We start from the raw sequence: 19,564 nt of genomic DNA, 5'->3' as shown, positions 1-19,564 counted from the left end.
GAATCCGTTATCATGGATGGATTGCAGGGAACTTGGAAGTGCATTTTCCCACATTGGGTGGAGTCAGCAAGGCTCCATCAAGGGGTGGCCATGCCTGACAAATCTGTTAGACTTCTTTGAGGAGGTATCAAGCAAGTTAGAAAAAGGAGAGTCAGTGGACATGATCTATTTGAATTTCCAGAAGGCCTTTTACAAGATGCTGTGCAGGAGGCTGCTAATTAAGATAAGAGCCCATGGTGTTCGGGGCAAGATACTGGCATGGATAGAGGATTTGCTGACTGGCAGAAGACCGAGAGTGGGCATAAAGGGGTCTTTTTCAGGATGACGGCTGGTGGCTAGTGAAGTTCTGCAGGGGTCAGTGATGGGAGCACAACTTTTCATGTTATACATTAACAATCTGGACGGAGGAAGTGAGGGCATTGTTGCTAATTTTACAGATGAAAAATGGATAGACGTAGGGACTGGTAGTGTTGAGGAAGCGGGGAGGCTGCAGAAGGACTTGGACAGGCTAGGAGAGTGGGCAGAGAACTAGCAGATGGAATATAATGTGGGAAAACATGAGATGATACACTTTGATGGGAAGAATAGAAAAAGAGGCTATTTTCTAAATGAGAGAGGCTTCGGAAATCTGAAGCACAAAGGGATTTGGATGCCCTGCTTCAGGATTCTGTCACGGTTAACATGCAGGCTCAGTTGCAGTTAGGAGGAAGGCCAATGCAATGTTAGCATTCATTTCAAGAGGGCTAGAATACAAGAGCAGGGATATATGGCCTCAGCAATATAAGGCTGTGGTCAGACCGCATTTGGAATATTGTGAGCAGTTTTGGGCCTTCTATCTAAGGAAAGATGTGCTGGCGTTGGAGGGGATCTGGAGGAGGTTTACAAGAATTATCCTGGGGTTGAAAGGCTTGATATGTGAGAAATGGTTGAGGACTTTGGGTCTGTACTCAATGGAGTTTAGAAGGATGAGGGGGGAGGATCAGATTGAAAATTACAGAATACTGATAGGGTTGGACAGAGTGGACGTGGAAAAGATGTTTCCACTATTTGGAGAGACTAGGACTCGAGGGCACGTCTTCAGAGTGAAGGGATGACCCCTTAGAACTGAGATGAGCAGGAATTTTTTCAGCCAGAGGGGGATGAATCTGTAGAACTCATTGCCACAGAAGGGTGTGGAGGCCAAGTCATCAAGTGTATTTAAGACATCGATAGATAGATAGGGTCTTGATTAGAAAGAGGATCAAGGGCAATGGGGAGAAGGTAGGAGAATGCTGTTGATAAATGTATCAGCCCTGATTGGATAGGTTGAATGGCCTAATTCTGCTCCTATATCTTATGATCGTAAGGGCACTGCCACACAGGTGTAGGTCTCGCAGTCCTTCCTAGCTTTTTCACATCTACTAACTTGGCCCTTGCACTTTAGCTCTCTCTATCCATGTCATTAACAGAGATTACAGCCTGCTGAAGCCACATCCTGATCCTAATGGCAAGCTACTAATTGCAGCTCATCAACTTGAAAATGCCTGGGTGTCTGTCCCTCAGTTCTAGATGCCTGCTCTGCCATTTAATATGATTATGGCTGATCATCAGGCTGCCCTGCCTGCATATCCCCTTAGCTCCAAGAGCGATATCTACCTACATACGTTCAATAACTGGTGTGAGAGAGTGCCCGGGTGTTATTGCACATTCCCCTCTCTCAACTTACAACCAATCAAATAACAATTTTCCTTGCTGTTTTTGTTACCAAAATGGATAACCTCACATTTATCCACATTATACTTCAACTGCTATGCATGTGCCCACTTACTCAGCCTGTCCAAATCACACTGCAGCATCTCTGCATTCTCCTCACAGCTCACCCTCCCACCCTGCTTTGTGTCATCTGCAAATGTTGAGAAATTACATTGAGTTCTCTCATCTAAATCATCAATGTATATTGTGAATAGCTGGGGTCCCCATACCGATCCCTGCAGTACTGCACTGGTCACTGCCTGCCATTATAAAAAGGCTTTTTATAAAGGCCTTTAGCGTTTTCCTCACTACTGATGTCAGACTGAGAGGTGCCAGATTCCCTTTTGTAAATCCATGCTGTCTGTGTCTGATTCTGCCACTGTTTTCTCAGTGCTTTGCTGTAAAATCCTTCATAATAAACGCTAATATTTTCTCCATTACTGACGTCGGACTCGCTGGTCTATAATACCCTGTTTTCTCTCCCTCCCTATTTAAATAGTGGCCTTACATTGGAAAGTAGCTATTCTGTAGGGAACTGTTCCTGACTCTCTCGAGTCTTGGAAGATGACCACTAATGTGCCCACTGTTTCTTGGGTCACTCCCTTTAATTACTTTGGAATGTATGCTATCAGGCCCTGGTTATTTATTGGCCTTCAATCCCATCAGTTTCTCCAACCCTGTGTTTCATATTATTTCCGGTATGTTATGTGTCCTCCTTTGTGAAGACAGAAGCAAAGTTTAAATTTAGTTCATGAGCCATTTCTTTGCTCCCCAGTATAAATGACAACCTGAGTGCCTACCCAATAAAGCCCCTTCAGAATCTTTTCCTATTTCAATGAGGTCACCTCTCATTCTTCTATAAACTCTATTTAACTTATCATAGGACACACTGTCTTCCCAGAGACGAATCGAGTGAACCTTTGCTGTATCACCTTCAAGACACATGTATTCTTCCTTCGAGATTAGGCCACATGACTATATTGAATGGCATTTATGGGCTTAAAGGGCTAATTGACTTATTCCTCTTGTTCTGCTCCTGTTTCCTATACTGGAGAACTTTGGCAAAATGTTTTTTGGTTGGTTGACACTGAAGTCTCCTTCCTTGCTTTAGGAGATGACGGAAAATGGGAGCCATCAGCTGGTGGTGAAAGCCAAATTTAATTTCAAGCAGACCAATGAAGATGAACTTTCCTTTTCAAAAGGCGACATTCTTTATGTAACGCGAGTTGAAGATGGAGGATGGTGGGAAGGCTCACTGAAAGGAAAGTCAGGCTGGTTCCCTAGCAACTATGTGAGAGAGATAAAACCAAGTGGTGAGTTGCTAATTTTTATGTATAACTCACTCTTCATTCTGCCTGTATAGAAAATCATACCTTTTTGTTTAAAACTGCTTTTTGTTCAGTATGTCCACGGTCAGAGCTTTCAGTCCAGCTGTTGAAACTTCAGCTCAGTTTCCACTTTTTGCTCAGTGGCTAAGTTCGAGATATTTCCTTATGTTCATTTCACCAAATGGGATGGAGTTATAATTTAATTTGCAATTAACTGCTCTCACTCAAAGACATACCATGGATGTGTTCCCAGCCATCTCTGTCTTACTGTCTGAAATTGCATCTCACCCCTCTGCACACTGTGAAAATCCTCAGGAGTTTTCACCTCCCTCTTTATGTTTCATCAGCCTTGGGACCGTCTCTTTGACTTTTGTTTTGAATCCTTCTCAAGTCGCTGGTCGTGGCCCAGCATTGGTCCATTTTGCACCTTCTCTGTGAGATAGCTTATATGTGTTTGTTTGTTATAGAGAAGCTGCTGGAAATGGGCAGTGCAGTTCAAGCTTGGACCCATTGACGATGGGATATGGACTGGTTCAAGAATTGGTGCACATCTTGTGATTTTGTGTAGAATGAAACTGAGCAGAACACTTGATCTCATTTCATCACTTGTTGCAGAATGTCCTCTTGTCATTTTCAAAAGGTGCAAGAGTCTTATGATTAAGTGACTAGCTCCAGAGGCCTGGAATAATAATCCACAAAAAGGCGAGCTCAAATCCTGCCTGAGTCTGGGAATTTGAATTCAATTTGGGAGAAAAAACTTCCCGGACTGGAAAGCTGTCTCAGTAAACGTGACCATGAAGCTGTCAGACAGTTATTTTAAAAAAAGACTGGTTCACCCATGTCCTTTGGGGTTGGAAACGTGCCATCTTAGCAAGCCTGGTATGTGAGTCTTTCACTGTTCCTTACTTCACTGTTGCAAATTACGTCATCTTGGTAAAAGGATTTGCTCATAGAATCGCAGAGGTCGACAGCACTGAAAAAGGCCCTTTTGATCCACTGAGTCTGCACTGGTCAAAAACAACCACTTTTTTCCATTCAGTTGTGGGACGTGGGCATTGCTGGCTGGGCCAGCATTTATTGCCCGTCCCTAGTCGCTCTTGAGAAGGTGGTGGTGAGCTGCCTTCTCAAACCACTGAAGTCAAAGTGCTGTAGATTGACCCATTAAGGAGGGAATTCCAGGATTTTGACCCAGCGACAGTGAAGGAATGGCCATGTATTTCCAAGTCAGGATGGTGAGTGGCTTGGAAGGGAACTTGCAGGTGGTGGTATTCCCAAGTATCTGCTACGCTTATACTTCTAAATAGAAGTCGTCGTGGAATTGGAAGGTGCTGTCTAAGGATCTTTGGTGAATTTCTGCCGTGCATCTTATAGATAGAGCACACTGCTGCTACTGAGTGTCAGTGGTGGAGGAGGAAGTGGATGTTTGTGGGTGTGGTACCAATCAAATGGGCTGCTTTGTCTTAGATGGAGTCAGGCTTCTTGAGTGTTGCTTAGATAAGTGCAGCTCCAACAAGTGGGGAGTGTGCCTTGTAGATGGTGAACAGGTTTTGGAAAGTCTGGAGGTGAGTTATCTGCTGCAGTATTCCTAGCCTCTGACCTGCTCTTGTAGCCACTGCTATATATGGCGAGTTCAGTTGAATTGCTGCTCAATGGTAACCCCAAGAATATTGATAGTGGGGAATTCAATGATGGTAACGCCATTAACTGTCAAGGGGCGGTGGTTAGGTTGTCTGTCTGTTGTTGGAGATAGTCATAGCCTGGCATTTGTGTGGCACAGTTGTTATTTTGCCAGTTGTCAGCTCAAGCCTGGACATTGTCCAGATCTTGTTGCATTTGGACATGGACTGTTTCAGTGTCCGAGGAGATGTGAATCGTGCTGAACATTGTCCTTGTGGAGGGAGGGTCATTGAGAAACAGCTGAATATGGTTGGGCTGAAGACACTAAGCTGAGGAACTTCTGCAGAGATGTCCTGGAGCTGAGATGATTGACTTCCAACAACCACAACCATCTTCCTATGTGTCAGGTATGGCTCCAACCACTGGAGAGTTTGCTGTCTGGTATTCATTGATTATAGTTTTGCTCGGGCTCCTCGAAGCCAAGGGCTATCGCTCTCACCTCTACCTCTAGAATTCAGCCCAATTGTCCGTATTTGACCCAAGGCTGTAATGAGGTCAGGTGATGAATGTCCCTGGCAGAACCCAAACTGGGCATCACTGAGCAGGTGCTGCTTGATAACACTGTTGAGGACATCTAACCTATTCCCATTTTCCAACATTTGGCCCATAGCCTTGTGCACCTTCTGAAACGTGATGAGGGTTTCTGCCTTTTCCACTCTTGCAGGCAGTCAGTTCTAAATTCCTACCATCCTCTGAGTGAAAAGATCTTTCCTCACATCCCCTCCGAACCTCCTGCCCCTTACCTTAAATCTATGCTGTCTGGTCATTGATCCCTCCACCAAAGGGAAAAGGCTTTCTCCTGTCCATCCTATGTATACCCTTGTTAATTTCATATATCTCAATCATGTCCCCATTAGTCTCCTCTGCTCTAAGGTTAACACCCCCAGTCTGTCCAATCTCTCTTCATACCTGAAACTCCAGCCCCAAGGCAACATTCTGGTCAATCTCCTCTGCATCCTCTCCAGTGCTGTCCTATCCCTCTTACAATGTGGATTCCTGAACTGCAAACAGTACTCTAGCTTTAGCCTGGGAGGTGATGGCCTAGTGGCATTATCGCTGGACTGTTAATCCAGAGACCCAGATAATGTTCTGGGGCCTGGGTTCGAATCCCACCACAGCAGATGGTGGAATTTGAATTCAATAAAAATATCTGGAATTAAGAGTCTAACGATGACCATGAATCCATTGTCGATTGTCGAAAAAACCCATTTGGTTCACTAATGTCCTTAGGGAAGGAAACTGCCATCCTTACCTGGTCTGGCCTACATGTGACTCCAGACTCACAGCAATGTAGTTGACTCTTAACTAGCCTCTGGTCAATTAGGGATGGGCAATAAATGCTGCCTAGCCAGTGACGCCCTCTTCCCATGAATAAATGAAAAAAAAACCTTTTACAAAGTTCCAAAATAAATTTCCGTTCTCTTAACCTCCATGTGTCAGCTAATATAAAGATAAGTATCCCATAGCCACCTTAACCACTTCATCCACCTTTCACACTAACTTAACGGACTGGTGTAGATGCGTATCAAGGACCCTCTGATTTTTGGTGCTGTCCTTGCCTAATTTATCCTGCCCGTAGATTTACAGAACTGATCTATCTGTGTAGCCTTTGCAGACTTTCATCTGGTTTTTCCAGATCTGATGTGCCCATGTTGGCCTCCCTCCTTTTCCTTTTCCAGCAGCCAGAAACGTGCCTCTCTGTCCAAACCAGGGCCAGCTTTCTGGCACAGTTTACAAAATGTGATGCTTAAAGAGTGGCAGACAACTCTCTCTCACTTTAATAACCCACAGTTGGGAGGATTGGATTTACAAAAGCCACTGCAAAGTAGCCTGTTTTGGATTTGAAATTGCTTCTTCAACCAAAACTGAGTTGTTTAACTCTGCCACTTTGGATTGACAACTAGGAGATGAACCATATGCTTTTGCTGACTCCCCGTTGTGATTTGGAGCACGATTGTGCTGCCTACTGTGTCTGACTCTGCACAATATTGAGGCACAGAGTGTGACATAAGGAGAGGGGGCAGAGAGTGCAGGACTCAAACAGTATTCACTTCCTTAAAGGGAACTTGATAAAAGGCTCAAAACAGTTGTTGAAGTGCACTAAGTGATGATAACGGCGATGCATTTATTACTCTGTGTGTGTGACATCCCTTTGCCAAGTTGCTAGTGTCCATAAGGTATCACATTAAGAGCTACAAGTAGTTGCCTGTCAGTTGGATGTTAATGGTGATATAATAGAGTGTGCATAAAATACATTAGCCTTTCACTTGTGTCGCTTCAGAGAGTGAGGTTGGTCAAGGTAGGTGATTTATGAGACAATGTTCATCGAGGATATCTGTACATTGCCCTGCATGAAACACTTTGGCCTGTAGTAGTATCAATTGGCTCACAGCTCCTCTCTCAACCAGCCAGTCAGTCAGAGGTTCAGGCCCTACTCCTTGGCTATGTCCTGAATCCATGTCCTGAGAGGGTGAAAGGACAAGTATTTGTGTTCCATTCCAGTGCATTATTTCAGGGCCAATTAGAGAGAATAAAAATATTTTCAAATTGTTCAGATAGAAAGATGAGAGAAATCAGTGAGATTTATTGATCACCTGCCCTGACTCATATTGAAGCTTCCCATCTGCTGCTAGAAAACATTCAAAGGGAGAGACAGTGGCGCAGTAGGCGAATGTCCAGAGACCAAGATTAATGCTCTGGGGTCATGAGTTCAGTTGCTACCACAGCAGCTGGTAGAATTTAAAACCGTTTATTAAATCTGGATTGAAAGCAAGTCTCGGTGATGGTGACCATGAAATTCTCATCGATTGCTGTAAAGCCCCGTTTGGGACACTAATGTCCTTTAGGGAAGGAAATCTGCCATCCTTACCTGGTCTGGTCTACATGTGACTTCAGACCCAGAGCAATGTGGGTTCCTCTGAAATGACTGAGTGAGACACTGAGTTCAAGGGCAATTAGGGATGGGGAGCAAATGCACACATCCAATGAACGAATTTAAGAAAAAAAAAATGGGAAGTACAGATATTTGTGGCAATGAGAAAATCTTTTTTAGTCCGCATTATGTACTTAGTATTTTGTGCAGCAGCTGGATAGGGCCCACTACCTCTGCCCTTTCCAACTAAGGATGCACCTTCGCCCACACCAGAGGTGGCATGATCTTGCACATGGATTCCAATTCAATGCTGTGCGCTGTATTCTTCAGGACAACTCTGTGAAATGGACCCTCAGTCCTTTTTAATTCCAAGCTCTTAGTTCAGCTCATTGAGGTCTGTAAGGCCCTAATTCTATCATCTCCAAAATTCAACGAAATGACTTAATCAAGTGTGTTCTTGGTTTGCAGATAAGCCACTTTCCCCCAAATCTCTCAAAGGTTTCGAGACGCCTTCAGTTACAAAGAATTATTACAGTTTGGTAAGTGCTTTGCTTTAATTTTAATCCCTGTTTTCACCGGGGGAATTTTGTCTAATAAAGTATTGTTTGTGAATTAAATTCACCGGCAAAACGTTTGCAAAAGTAATAAGATTTTGTCTAAAATCAGAATAGTCGACGAAATCTATTTTGAGAGCCAAAATTTTTATACAAACTACTTCCATTTAAAATAACACAATACGTGTTAAATCTGATTTTTGCCCAAATTTCTTGTATTCTGCACCAAAGCTCTGGCTTTCCCTGGTTAGCAGCAGGGTCTTCACACAAATCACAGCAGGAACATGCTGAAAATCTGACGGCACATGTTTTATACAGAACTCCCCCCCTCACCCCCACCCAGTCTGACCTTCTGTTTAATTGCTATTGATGTGCAACATGGTCCACGGCTTTCCTTTAGAGTCGCTCCCTGACAAAGGCAGGTGGGATACTCTCCAGTCCACAGTATATTTTCCACTTTTTTTAAATGAAGGATTTGCATTTATGTAGCACCTCAGGACCTTCCAAAGTGCTTTACAGCCAGTGCAGTGCTTTTGAAGTGTGGTTGCTGTTGTAATACAGATTCACTTCCTAACTTTCCGAGGCGGCAAAGTGCGAATGACCACACAATCTGTTTCCAGTGATGTTAATTGAACAATAAATATTGGCAGGATACAGGAAATGAGCCTGCGATCTTCAAAATAATGGGTATGACATAATTTACAGCAACTCAATTTAGACTCACATGTCAACTTTAATTTCATGTTCAAGAAGCAGCACCTTTTGACAGCGTGGCGCTCCCTCGGCCGGCATGGCGCTCCCTCGGCACGGACCCCCGGCAGCCGCAGCTCCCCCTTGGCCCCGGACCCCTGGCCGGCGTGGCGCCCCCTCGGCATGGACCCCTGGCCGGCGTGGCGCCCCCTCAGCACGGACCCCCCGGGCGGCGCAGCCCTCCCTCGGTCCTGAGGAACAGTCCATTAAGTTGCCTATAAAATGATAATTTCTCTTTGCCCGGATTCATGTTTCTGATTAATATTATATGTTAGGTTTTTTTTGAGTCCCCTTGCAATGGTTGCTTGTTGCATATGTTGAAGTAAGCAGATCTCGTCCTGAGATGTTCTGAAGTCCCAGGGTGGTGTCTTTTGAAATAGGTGTTCAACCGGAGCCTCAGCTGCTTGCTAGGCTAACGTGCAAAATGGCACTGCTTTGAAGGAGAACGTCACTGGAATTATTTATCCCAAAATCAACATTACCAAAAAATCACATTCACTGGTCCTTGTCATATTGCTGTTGATGAGACCTTGCTATCTGTAAAAGAGTTGCTGCCTTTTCTACCTTGCAGCAGTGACCTGACTTCAAGATGTACTTCAGTGGCTGGGGAGTACATTGGGACTGTCTGAGCTGTCTTTCTAGACATGACTGTAGTTGAGCTGCCCAGTTAATGCTCCTGGAATTTCTGTGGGATTATCCTCTCCAGGTATTCTGCTGCCAGGGATATTCTGCACAGGTATAAATGGGATAAAGATATATTTCAATTTATATATCAGGTTTGGAGTTAGAAAATATAGCAAATTAGTGGGATACCAAGTTGTGATCTGTAGTTTACAGTTCACCTGAGCCCTCGTCAATAACATGAGGCAGGGGTTGTGTATAAAATAGGCAACATTTCTCGGTACTGTGTTCCCTCCACACTGAATGGAGACAGTCCAATCACTTTGTTCCCTTGGTAACAGATTGTCGTCCTGAAATTTCCTCCTGGGCTGGGGAGTTTCATTTGGAATGTGCATGTAGCATTTGCCTGAGCAGCCTTCAGCTGATGCACCCTGCAGTTATCTGCATTACTTTTGAAGGAGAGCTGATGAATTTTAAATCTTTTACCCATCAAAAAAAAATACAATGAAATAACATTCTGCCTCCCCAGTACTCTCCAGAAATGCTTCTGCACCCAACCCCTCCCCACACAGTTGCCGATCTCACAGCCACAAAAACAATCTACACTTCAGTCTGGCATCTTACATCAAAGGGCTTTGGAGTATGTCTGGGTTACTGTTGGGGATTGTGTTGGTTCTTCAGAATGAGAGGTGTTACAGGGATGGTGGGAATTGGGATTAGAAGGTCAGAATCTGACAGTACAGAAAGAGGCTAGACAGCCCTCTTTGGAAAAGCTATCTAATTTGTCCCACTTACCTCCACTTTCCCCATAAGACTCCACATTTTCTTTCTTGTTACATATTTATTCGTTCCCTTCTGAAAGTTATTCTTGAATGTGCTTCCACTGGCCTTTCAGACAGGACATTCCAGATCACAGCAACAGGCTGCATGAGAAGGTTTCTCCTTACCTCTGACAAACCAGGAGCAAGAGGAGGCCATTCAGCCTCTTGAGCCTGCTCTGCCATTTAATTAATTGTGTGATTAGATGGTGGGCCTGTCTCATGAGGTAGGATTAGGAAGGAATGAAAGATAATCTAATTGAAACTCAAAAAAAATCCTTCAAGCAATAGATGAGACTGGATGCCAACAAGATGTTTTCTGTGCCTGTGTAGTCTTGAACCAGGGACCACAGTATGAGAATAAGGAGCAGGTCATTTCTCACACAGGTGAAGAGGAACCTGTTCACTCAGAAGGTGGTGAATCCTGAGAATTTTCAACCCGGAGGTCTGTGGTGGCTCAGACTTTGAGAATATGCAAGACAGAGATATCAAAGTATCTCTAGATACTAATGACATCAAGAAATATGGGGATAGCATGGGAAAATGTCATTGATGTAAATGATCAGTACTCTGTACAATGACAGAGCTGTTTCAAACAGCTGATTGGCCTACTTCCCCAGTGATCAGTATTGGGAGCCTTGCTTTTGCTGACATATGTTAATCATCCTGGTGTTCAGGGGACAGGTTCCAAGTTTACAGATGACACTCAGCTTGGAAGAATTGTGAACTGTGAGAAGGACAGTGTGAAACTCCAAAAGGACATTGACAAGTTAGTGGTGTGGTTGGGAAGGTGGTAGATGAGGTTCAATGCAGAGAAGTGTGAGATGATGCACTTTGGTTGAAAGAACTTTGAAAGTCAATATAAAGTATACAATCCTAAAGTGCAGGAGCACAACACCTGGATGTAAATGTGCACAGATAATTAAAGGTTTCCAGACAAGCGGAGAGAGCAATTAATAAAGCATACAGTGTCCTCGGCTTTTTAATAGGGGCGTAGTGAACAACAGAAAGGAGCCGGTGGTGAACTTGTACAGGACACCTGTTCAACCTCTAAGTTTCAATCAGATCCCTAATTCCTCCTGCCCCCAGACCCAGCGTCCTCAACCACTCCTCGTTTGAGAAGCCCTTTATGACTCAGCAGCTGTATTCTAGCCTGCTTGAAATGAATGCCAACATTGCATTTGCTTTCCTAACTGTCAACTAAACATACATGTTAGCCTTAACAGAATCTTGAACTAGGGCTCCTAAGACCCTTTGTGCTTCAGATTTCTGAAGCCTTTCCCATTTAGAAAATAGTCCATGCCTCTATTCTTCCTACCAAAGTGCATATCCTTACACTTCCCACATTGAAATCCATTGCCACTCCTTTGCCTACTCTTTTTGCCAGTTCAGGTCCTCGTGCAGCCTCCCCGCTTCCTCAACATGACCTGTCCCCCCTCCTATGTTTGTGTCATCTGCAAACCACAGTATAACGTGAATAGTTGTGGTCCCATCACTGACCCCTGCAGAACTCCCCTGATCACTGGTTGCCTCCTGGAAAAGACTCCTTTATCCCCACTCTCTGCTTTCTGCCAGTCAGCCAATCCTCTGTCCATGCCTTACCTTGCCTGTAACACCATGGGTTCTTATTTAGCAACTTTCTGTGTGGCATCTTGTCAAATGCTTTCTAGAAATCCAAATAGATCATGTCCACTGGCTCTCATTTGTCTAACCTGCTTGTTACCTCCTCAAAGAATTGGAACAGATTTATCAGGCATGACCTCCTCTTGATGAGTCAGTCCTATTTTATCATGCACTTCCAAGTCTGCAATATCATCTTTAATAATGGTCATTGGTAAGGTTTTAGAATCCAAGGTCAGACTAACTGGCCTATAATTTCCTGTCTCCTGTCTTCTGTCTTCCTCCCTCCTAATCAGGGATGTTACATTTGCCATTTTCCAGTCCTCTGGCATTCAGATATGTAGGGAAAGAGTAGGGCCATTAAAGACCACAGTGATAATTTGTCTATTGAGCTAGAGGACGTAGCTAGGGTTCTAAATGAATATTTAGCATCTGTGTTCACTAACGATAGGGACGATACAAGTTTAGAAATCAGGGAAATGGTCTGTGATACAATTAAATAAATTAGCATAGACAAACCGGAGGTTCTGAGTGGTCTGACAGGCTTAAAAGTAGATAAATCTCCAGACTGGATGAAATATATCCCAGGCTGTTAAGTGAGGCAGGGAGGATATAGCAGGGGCACTGGCTACAGGAAAGGTACCAGAAGGCAGGCAATATGGTACTGTTGATCAAGAAGGGAGCAAGAGATAAACCAGGAAACTACAGGCCAGTCAGTCTAACCTCTATGGTGGGGAAATGGTTGGAAACAATTCTGAGTGACAGAATTACTCTGCATTTGGAGAGGCAGGGATTAATCATGAACTGTTAGAATGGTTTTGTTAAAGGGAGGTCATGTCTGACCAACTTGATTTGAATTTTTTGAAGAGGTTACCAGCTGTGTAGGTGAGGGCAGTGTGTTTGATGTCGTCTACTTCAGCACAGCTTTTGATAAGGTTCCCTCGTGGGAGACTGATAGCAAAGGTAAGAGCCTGTGGGATCAAAGGAAATTTGACAACTTGGATCCAGAATTGGCTGAGGGGCAGGGAGCAGCGAGTGATGGTTGATGGTGTTTTTCTGACTTGAAGTCTGTGTCCAGTGGGTTCCTACAGGGCTCAGTGTTGGGGCCCTTGCTGTTTGTGGTTAATATAACTGATTTAAACTTGAATGTAGGAAGGTTATCAGTAAGTTCACAGACAATATAAAGATGGGTTGGGTGGTAAATAGTGAGGCGGATAACCTTAGGTTACAGGACGATATAGACGCGCTGGTCAACTGGGCTGATCACTGGGAAATGAAATTCAATCCAGTTAAGTGTGAGGTGATGCACTTGGGCAGGACAAACAAGATGAGGGAACACATGAAGAACAGTAGGACCGTGGGAAGCACCGAGGATCAGAGGGACCTTGGTATGCTTGTATACCAGTCCCTTAAAGTGGACAAAGCAGTTAAGGCATATGGGATAGTTGCCTTTATTAGCCAAGGCCTTGAGTTTAAGAGCAGAGAGGTGATGCTGAAACTGTATAAAATGTTGGTTAGGCCACAGCTGAGTATTGTGGACAAATCTGGAATTGCCATTGCAGGAGGGATGTGACAGCACTGGAGAGGGGGCAGAGGAGATTTACCAGGATGTTGCCTGGGCTGGAGAGTTTCAGTTAGGAAGAGAGATTGGACAGCCTAGGGTTGTTTTCCTTGGAGCAGAGGAAACCGAGGGAGGATATGATTGAGATGTGTACAATTACAAGGGGCATAAATGGGATAAACCAGAACCAACTTATCTGAGGAAGGGTCGCCGGACCCAAAACGTTAACTCTGTTTTTTCCTTCGCAGATGCCGCCAGACCTGCTGAGCTTTTCCAGCAACTTTGTTTTTGTTCCTGATTTACAGCACCTGCAGTTCTTTCAGTTTTTACAACTTATCCCCTTGATAGGGGGATCAATTAGCAGGGGCCATTGATTTCAGTTAAAGGAGCAGAAGCTTTAGAGGGGATGAGAGGAAAGACCTTTCTCACCCAAAGCTTGTTGGGAATCTGGAACTCACTGCCTGCAAGGATGGTTGAGGTGGAAACCCTCCTCACATTTAAGAAGCATTTACACTTGTTATGTCAGAGCAAACGAGGCAATGAGCTAAACGCTAGAAAATGGGATGAGTGAAATTAGGTGGTTTGTCTCGAATGGCCCAGATGTGATGGGATGAAGGGTTGTTTCAGTGTTGAGGTTCTCTATGACTAATGTTGAATGGTGTCTCCTGGCCATTGCTTTGTGAGCTCTTGAAGATTATGTGCTGTTCATTTCTGGCTTTCTGTCTCAATACATTTCCTGACCCCTGTGCTGTGCTGTGTGAATTCTGACTGTGGTTTGATGAAGGATTAGTCATTTGCAAACCATGTGAAGTGTTTTCAAGATTCTCAATGAGTATCAATGTTCAGCTGCTAATATTCTCACCTCTGAGTCCGAAGGCTCTAGACTGAAGTTTCACTTGAGAGACCTGAATACACGTTTATAGAAAGGGGGGGGTCAGAAGAAAAATACTCAGCTTCTCGAATCATTCGTGTGGAATCCTGGTGAGTCTGTGACCTAACTTGTTTACGTGCAAATTGTCAGCAGTGTTTCCTATATCACAACAGTGACATTGCTTGAAAAAATTCTTCACTGGCTGTGGAGCCCATGGACACTTCCTGTTGTATTTCCTGACATCTGTGTTTTACTTGTTCTCCCCACACAGTAGAATAATAGAGGGTCCCAGCTTAGCTATACAGTTCACTTTAGACATGTCACTGCCAATTTGGAATTAAAGTTCCTGTTTGGTGAAATTAAATAATTCTTTTCACTGATATTGGTGAAGGAATAATTATTAGCCAAGACACTGGAGAGAATTCTCCTGCTTTTCTTTGTCCACCTGAGAAAGGAGACAGGCTCTCAGCTAAAGACAGAGAGCTGTATCTGAGGGCTATAACTCGGGGGAGAGTTGGGAAATGTCAGCTGACAAAGGAAAGGTGATGATAATCACAGTGCAACAGGACAAGACAGAATGTACAAAGGAAAAAGACACAGCAGTGAATAGGTTCAAAAGGGGAAGGATGGTAAAAAGGCAGCATTAATATGACTTTTACGTATGCATAGTATTTGAAACAAAATAAATGAACTAATGGTGCAAATACAGGTTAACAGGCAAGATCTTACAGACAGTATAGGCATGTGGTTACAGGAGATCAAAGCTGGGAGGTAAATATTCAGGGCTGTGATTTTTCCAAAGGCCGGCCGGAAGGAAAGGGGTGTGGTGTAGCTTTGTTAGTATGGAAAGGAATTAGTACGATAGCAAGAAATGGTCTTGGATTGGAAGATGAAGAATCCATGCGGTGGAGGTAATAAATAAAAAGGAAGAAGGCATTGGTAGGCGTTGCCTATTGATGCCTAACAGCAGAGATTAAGCATGAAATAATGAGGACATGTAATAAAGGCAGTGCATTAAGCATGGTTGATTTTAATATTCATACAGTTGAGAAAATCAAATTGGCAGAGATAGCCATGAGGAGAAATTCATTGAAATGTATTCAGGGCACATTTCCAGAAAAGTATGTTGTGTATCCAATCGTGGATCAGGCTGATTTGGATTTGGTGATGTATACTGAGACAAGTTTATTAAGTGATCTTAAAGTAAAAGATCTGCTAGGAAGTAGTGATGAAAGCATGTTTGAATTTAACATTCAGTTTGAGAGCGAGAAACTTGGATTGGCAACAATTGTGCTAAACTTTAATCAGCGTAATAATGAAGGAATGAGGGCAGAATTAGCTGGAGTGGGCTAGGAAAGGAGTTTCATAGCAAGGACACTGGAGGAGCAATGACAGACGTTAAATGACTCAGAAGAAAGATATGTGCCAGTAAGGGTATTAGAGGAAGTAACTACAGAAATATTGGATGCACTGATAGGAACCTTCCAGGAATGCTTGGATTCTGGAAAAGTCCCAGAGCATTGAAAATGGCCGATGTAACACCTTTATTCAAAAAGGGAAGGAAACAAAATGCAGGTAATTACCAGCCAGTTCGTTTAACATCTGTCATGGACAAAGTTTTTGAATCTATTATGAAGGATGTAATAACTGAGCACTTAGAAGTATATAATCTGATCAAACTAAGTCAGCATGGCTTCATGAAGGGGGTATCATGCCTAATAAATTTAATAGAATTCTTTGAGGAGATAACGAGCAGGAGAGATGAAGGGGAAATTGCTGAAGTCAATATTTTGGGTTTTGAAAAGTGTATTAATCACAATAAATCATGAAACGCGTTCACCCAAGTTCACTGGGTAATAGGGAAGGCAAATGGAATATTGGCTTGTATTTCAAAAGGAATGGAAGGATAAAAATAGGGAGATTTTGCTAAAACTATGCAAGGCACTAGTCAGGCCCCAGCTGGAATACAGTGAGCAGTTTTAGCCTCTTATTTAAGGAAAGATGCCCTGGCATTGGAAGCAGCCCAAGAAGGTTCTGATACCAGGGATGGAATGATTTTCTTATGAGGACAGGTTGAGTAGGTTGGGCCTGTACTCATTGAAGTTCAGAGAATGTGGTGACCTTAATGAAAGATACAAGTTTGTTTGAGGTCTGGACAGGGGACGTGAGGAGAGGTTGTTTCCCCTTGTGGGACAGTCTAGGACTAGAGAGTATTATCTCAGAATAAAGGGATTGCACATTAGAGACAGAGGTGAGGAGGAATTTCATCTCCTGAGGGTAGGGAATTTTTTTTGTCCCATTCATTCATGGGATGTGTTATTCACTGGCAGGTCAGTATTTATTACCCATCCCTAATTGGACAGGGGGCTGTTAAGAATCAACCACATTGCTGTGGGCCTGGAGTCACATGTAGGCCAGACCAGGTAAGGATGGCAGTTTCCTTCCCTAAAGGGCATTAGTGAACTAATGAGTTTTTCCAACAACCAACAGCAGTTTCATGGTCATCATTAGATGGTCAATCCCGGATATTTTATTGAATTCAGATTTCACCATCTGATATGTCGGGATTTGAACCTGGGATCCTGGGTCGCTGGATTTATAGTCCACTGATAATACCACTACCATCACCTTCCCAGGTGTGGAAATCATTACCTCAGAGGGCTTTCAAGGTTGGATCATTAAATATATTGAAAACCAAAATGGATTTTTAATCAGTAAATGGAAATGTCAGGAAAGTGGAGGTGAGGGCTATCAGATCAGCCACGATCTCATTGAATGGCAGAGCAGACTAGATGGATTGAATAGTGTACTCTGTTCTTGTACCTATGATGTGGCTATTCATCTTTCTACCTCCAGTGTGGCTGTTCTGGCTAGAAACCAAAGAACTGCAGATGCTGACAATGTGATCTGCTCTACATTGGGGAGACAAACTGCAGACTGGGTGACCGCTTCGCAGAACACCTATGTTCCATCCACATAAATGACCTCGAGCTTCCTGTTGACTGCCACTTTAACACACCATCCTGTTCCCTGGCCAACATCTCTGTCTCAGGCTTGCTGCAGTGAAGCTCAGCGCAAGCTGGAAGAACAACACCTCATTTTCCGCGTTGGGACCCTGAATTCAATATTGAATTTGATTTTAGGGCACTACTGTCTTCTCCCATCCCCTTACCCTACCCCACACGTCAGGACTTGTCATCACATGGGCTGTTACCACAAACGATCTATTGTTAGCCACTAACAGTGCCCATTAGCAGCTATCCATTCTCCCAGGCTGACCTTTACCCGCTCTTTTATCTTTCCAACTGTTTTTCTCTCTCTCTGGGCTCCATCCCCACCCCCACCACTGACAGCATAAATGCTAAGCTTTACTACAATCAGTTCTGACAAAGGGTCACTGGATCTGAAATGTTAACTCTGCTTTCTCTCCACGAATGCTGCCTAAACTGCTGAGTTTCTCCAGCAGTTTTCTGTCCTTGCATTTCTATCATGTTTTTCATGACCACAGGATGTGTGAAAGCACTTTGCTGCCAATGGTGGTGTTAGTGTAGTTGATGTTGTAATGTATAAAGTAGAAAACTCTAACTGCACAGGCTATTTCCAGTTGATGTTGTCCCATTGTTGGATGTTCTTTTGAATTCTTTTTGTCTGGCTGCTCAATTACTGAATGAAATCATCATGTTGGAGCTAAATAAAAACCGAAAGAACTGCGAATGTTGTAAATCGGGAGCAAAAGCAGAAGTTGCTGGAAAAACTCAGCAGGTCTGGCAGCATCTGTGAAGAAAAAATCAGAGTTAATATTTCAGGTCCAATGACCCTTCCTCATTTCTCCGGAAAGGTCACCGGACCCGAAATGTTAACTCTGATTTTTTTCTTCTCAGATGCTGCCAGACCTGCTGAGCTTTTCCAGCAACTTTGTTTTTGTTCATCATGTTGTAGACTGTGAAACAGTCTGACAGTCATTTTGTCAGTAGCTGAATGTCAGGCTGAGCTCTCAGAATGTGTTTAATTCTGTAAATATTCTTAGAACAGCTTGTGTATGTCTGGTGTCCCTCGCTGAATCTCTCAAGTAATAATGTGGAATTTTAAAATTAAGCTTTCCTTCTGCACACAGACCTTTCTAACTGTGTCGGGTCGTGGAAAAGAAGTGGAGAAGGAATATTCCACAATTTGTTTATCTTGTAGAAAGGTGTCAGTAGTCCCAAACTCTCAGTGCCAGGCCAGCAAGCTGATCACTTCTCGGGCTAGTCAGAACGTAAGCGCTGGTTAGATATTGTCTGTCTGCACTGCTGGATTTATAAAGCAGCCTGCTGCTTCAATTGAGAAGCATATCACCTCAGCAGTCAGTAAAGGTAGTCACTTGATCAGGAGTGTAATATTTTGCAGTTGCTCAGGTCACAGCTGTTGGGGTTTGCACCTGAAGCCTCTTGTGCCACATGTTACGTTTCACTTTGAAATACTATTTCAGAAGAGGATAGATGTAACCTGTCATTATAGGCTGCAGCACAGTGAGTATCTGCGCCAGCATGACAAACTGAATTTCAGCTGCCAACTCATGTTAACCTACAAGGACATGTGCAATTGTTTGAGGCTTGAATCTAAAGGGCAACATTTTGCAGAGATTGAATAGAATGCTTAGTTTTGAGGAAAGAATAAAATCTCGTTGTGGCATTTGCAGTTGAAAACACATTAAATTTTGTACTTGAAACTGAAATGAATACTGATCTTTAGACTGTGCATATGTAGCCACATTAATATGTTATGAATGTCTTTCCTCCTTGCAGGTTGTACAGAATATTTTGGACAATGAACGAGACTATGCAAAGGAGCTACAGGTCTTGCTCAACACATACCTGCGGTCATTGCAGGCCAATGACAAGTTAGTATCTAAACCTGCACACTAGTCTGTTAACATTCTTATTGAGCTACCATTTTCAGATCAAAGCTCATATTATTCACATGGTTCTCTGGGTTTTGTACTTGTTACTGGTCATGGGAATATCATGAAAATAGTGAAAATGTGAAAATAGATAAGTCCCCTGGGCCGGATGGGATTTATCCTAGGATTCTCTGGGAAGCTAGAGAGGAGATTGCAGAGCCTTTGGCTTTGATCTTTATGTCGTCATTGTCTTCAGGAATAGTGCCAGAAGACTGGAGACTA

General features: G+C 43.5%; 1 protein-coding gene across 1 annotated transcript in view; it reads left to right on the top strand.

Moving 5' to 3' along the window:
- Positions 1 to 19,564, top strand: part of LOC109921814 (rho guanine nucleotide exchange factor 6-like) — a 120,724-nt gene that overhangs the window by 77,065 nt on the left and 24,095 nt on the right. Inside the window, exons 5-7 of the mRNA XM_048605250.1 lie at positions 2,843 to 3,044; positions 8,077 to 8,147; positions 19,188 to 19,282. Coding sequence (XP_048461207.1) covers positions 2,843 to 3,044; positions 8,077 to 8,147; positions 19,188 to 19,282 — 368 coding nt within the window. The remainder of the gene's footprint in view (positions 1 to 2,842; positions 3,045 to 8,076; positions 8,148 to 19,187; positions 19,283 to 19,564) is intronic.

This window comes from Rhincodon typus, chromosome 14, assembly GCF_021869965.1.
Source record: "Rhincodon typus isolate 14 chromosome 14, sRhiTyp1.1, whole genome shotgun sequence".
NCBI lineage: Eukaryota > Metazoa > Chordata > Chondrichthyes > Orectolobiformes > Rhincodontidae > Rhincodon > Rhincodon typus.
This window is presented reverse-complemented; position numbering and strand designations above follow the sequence as displayed.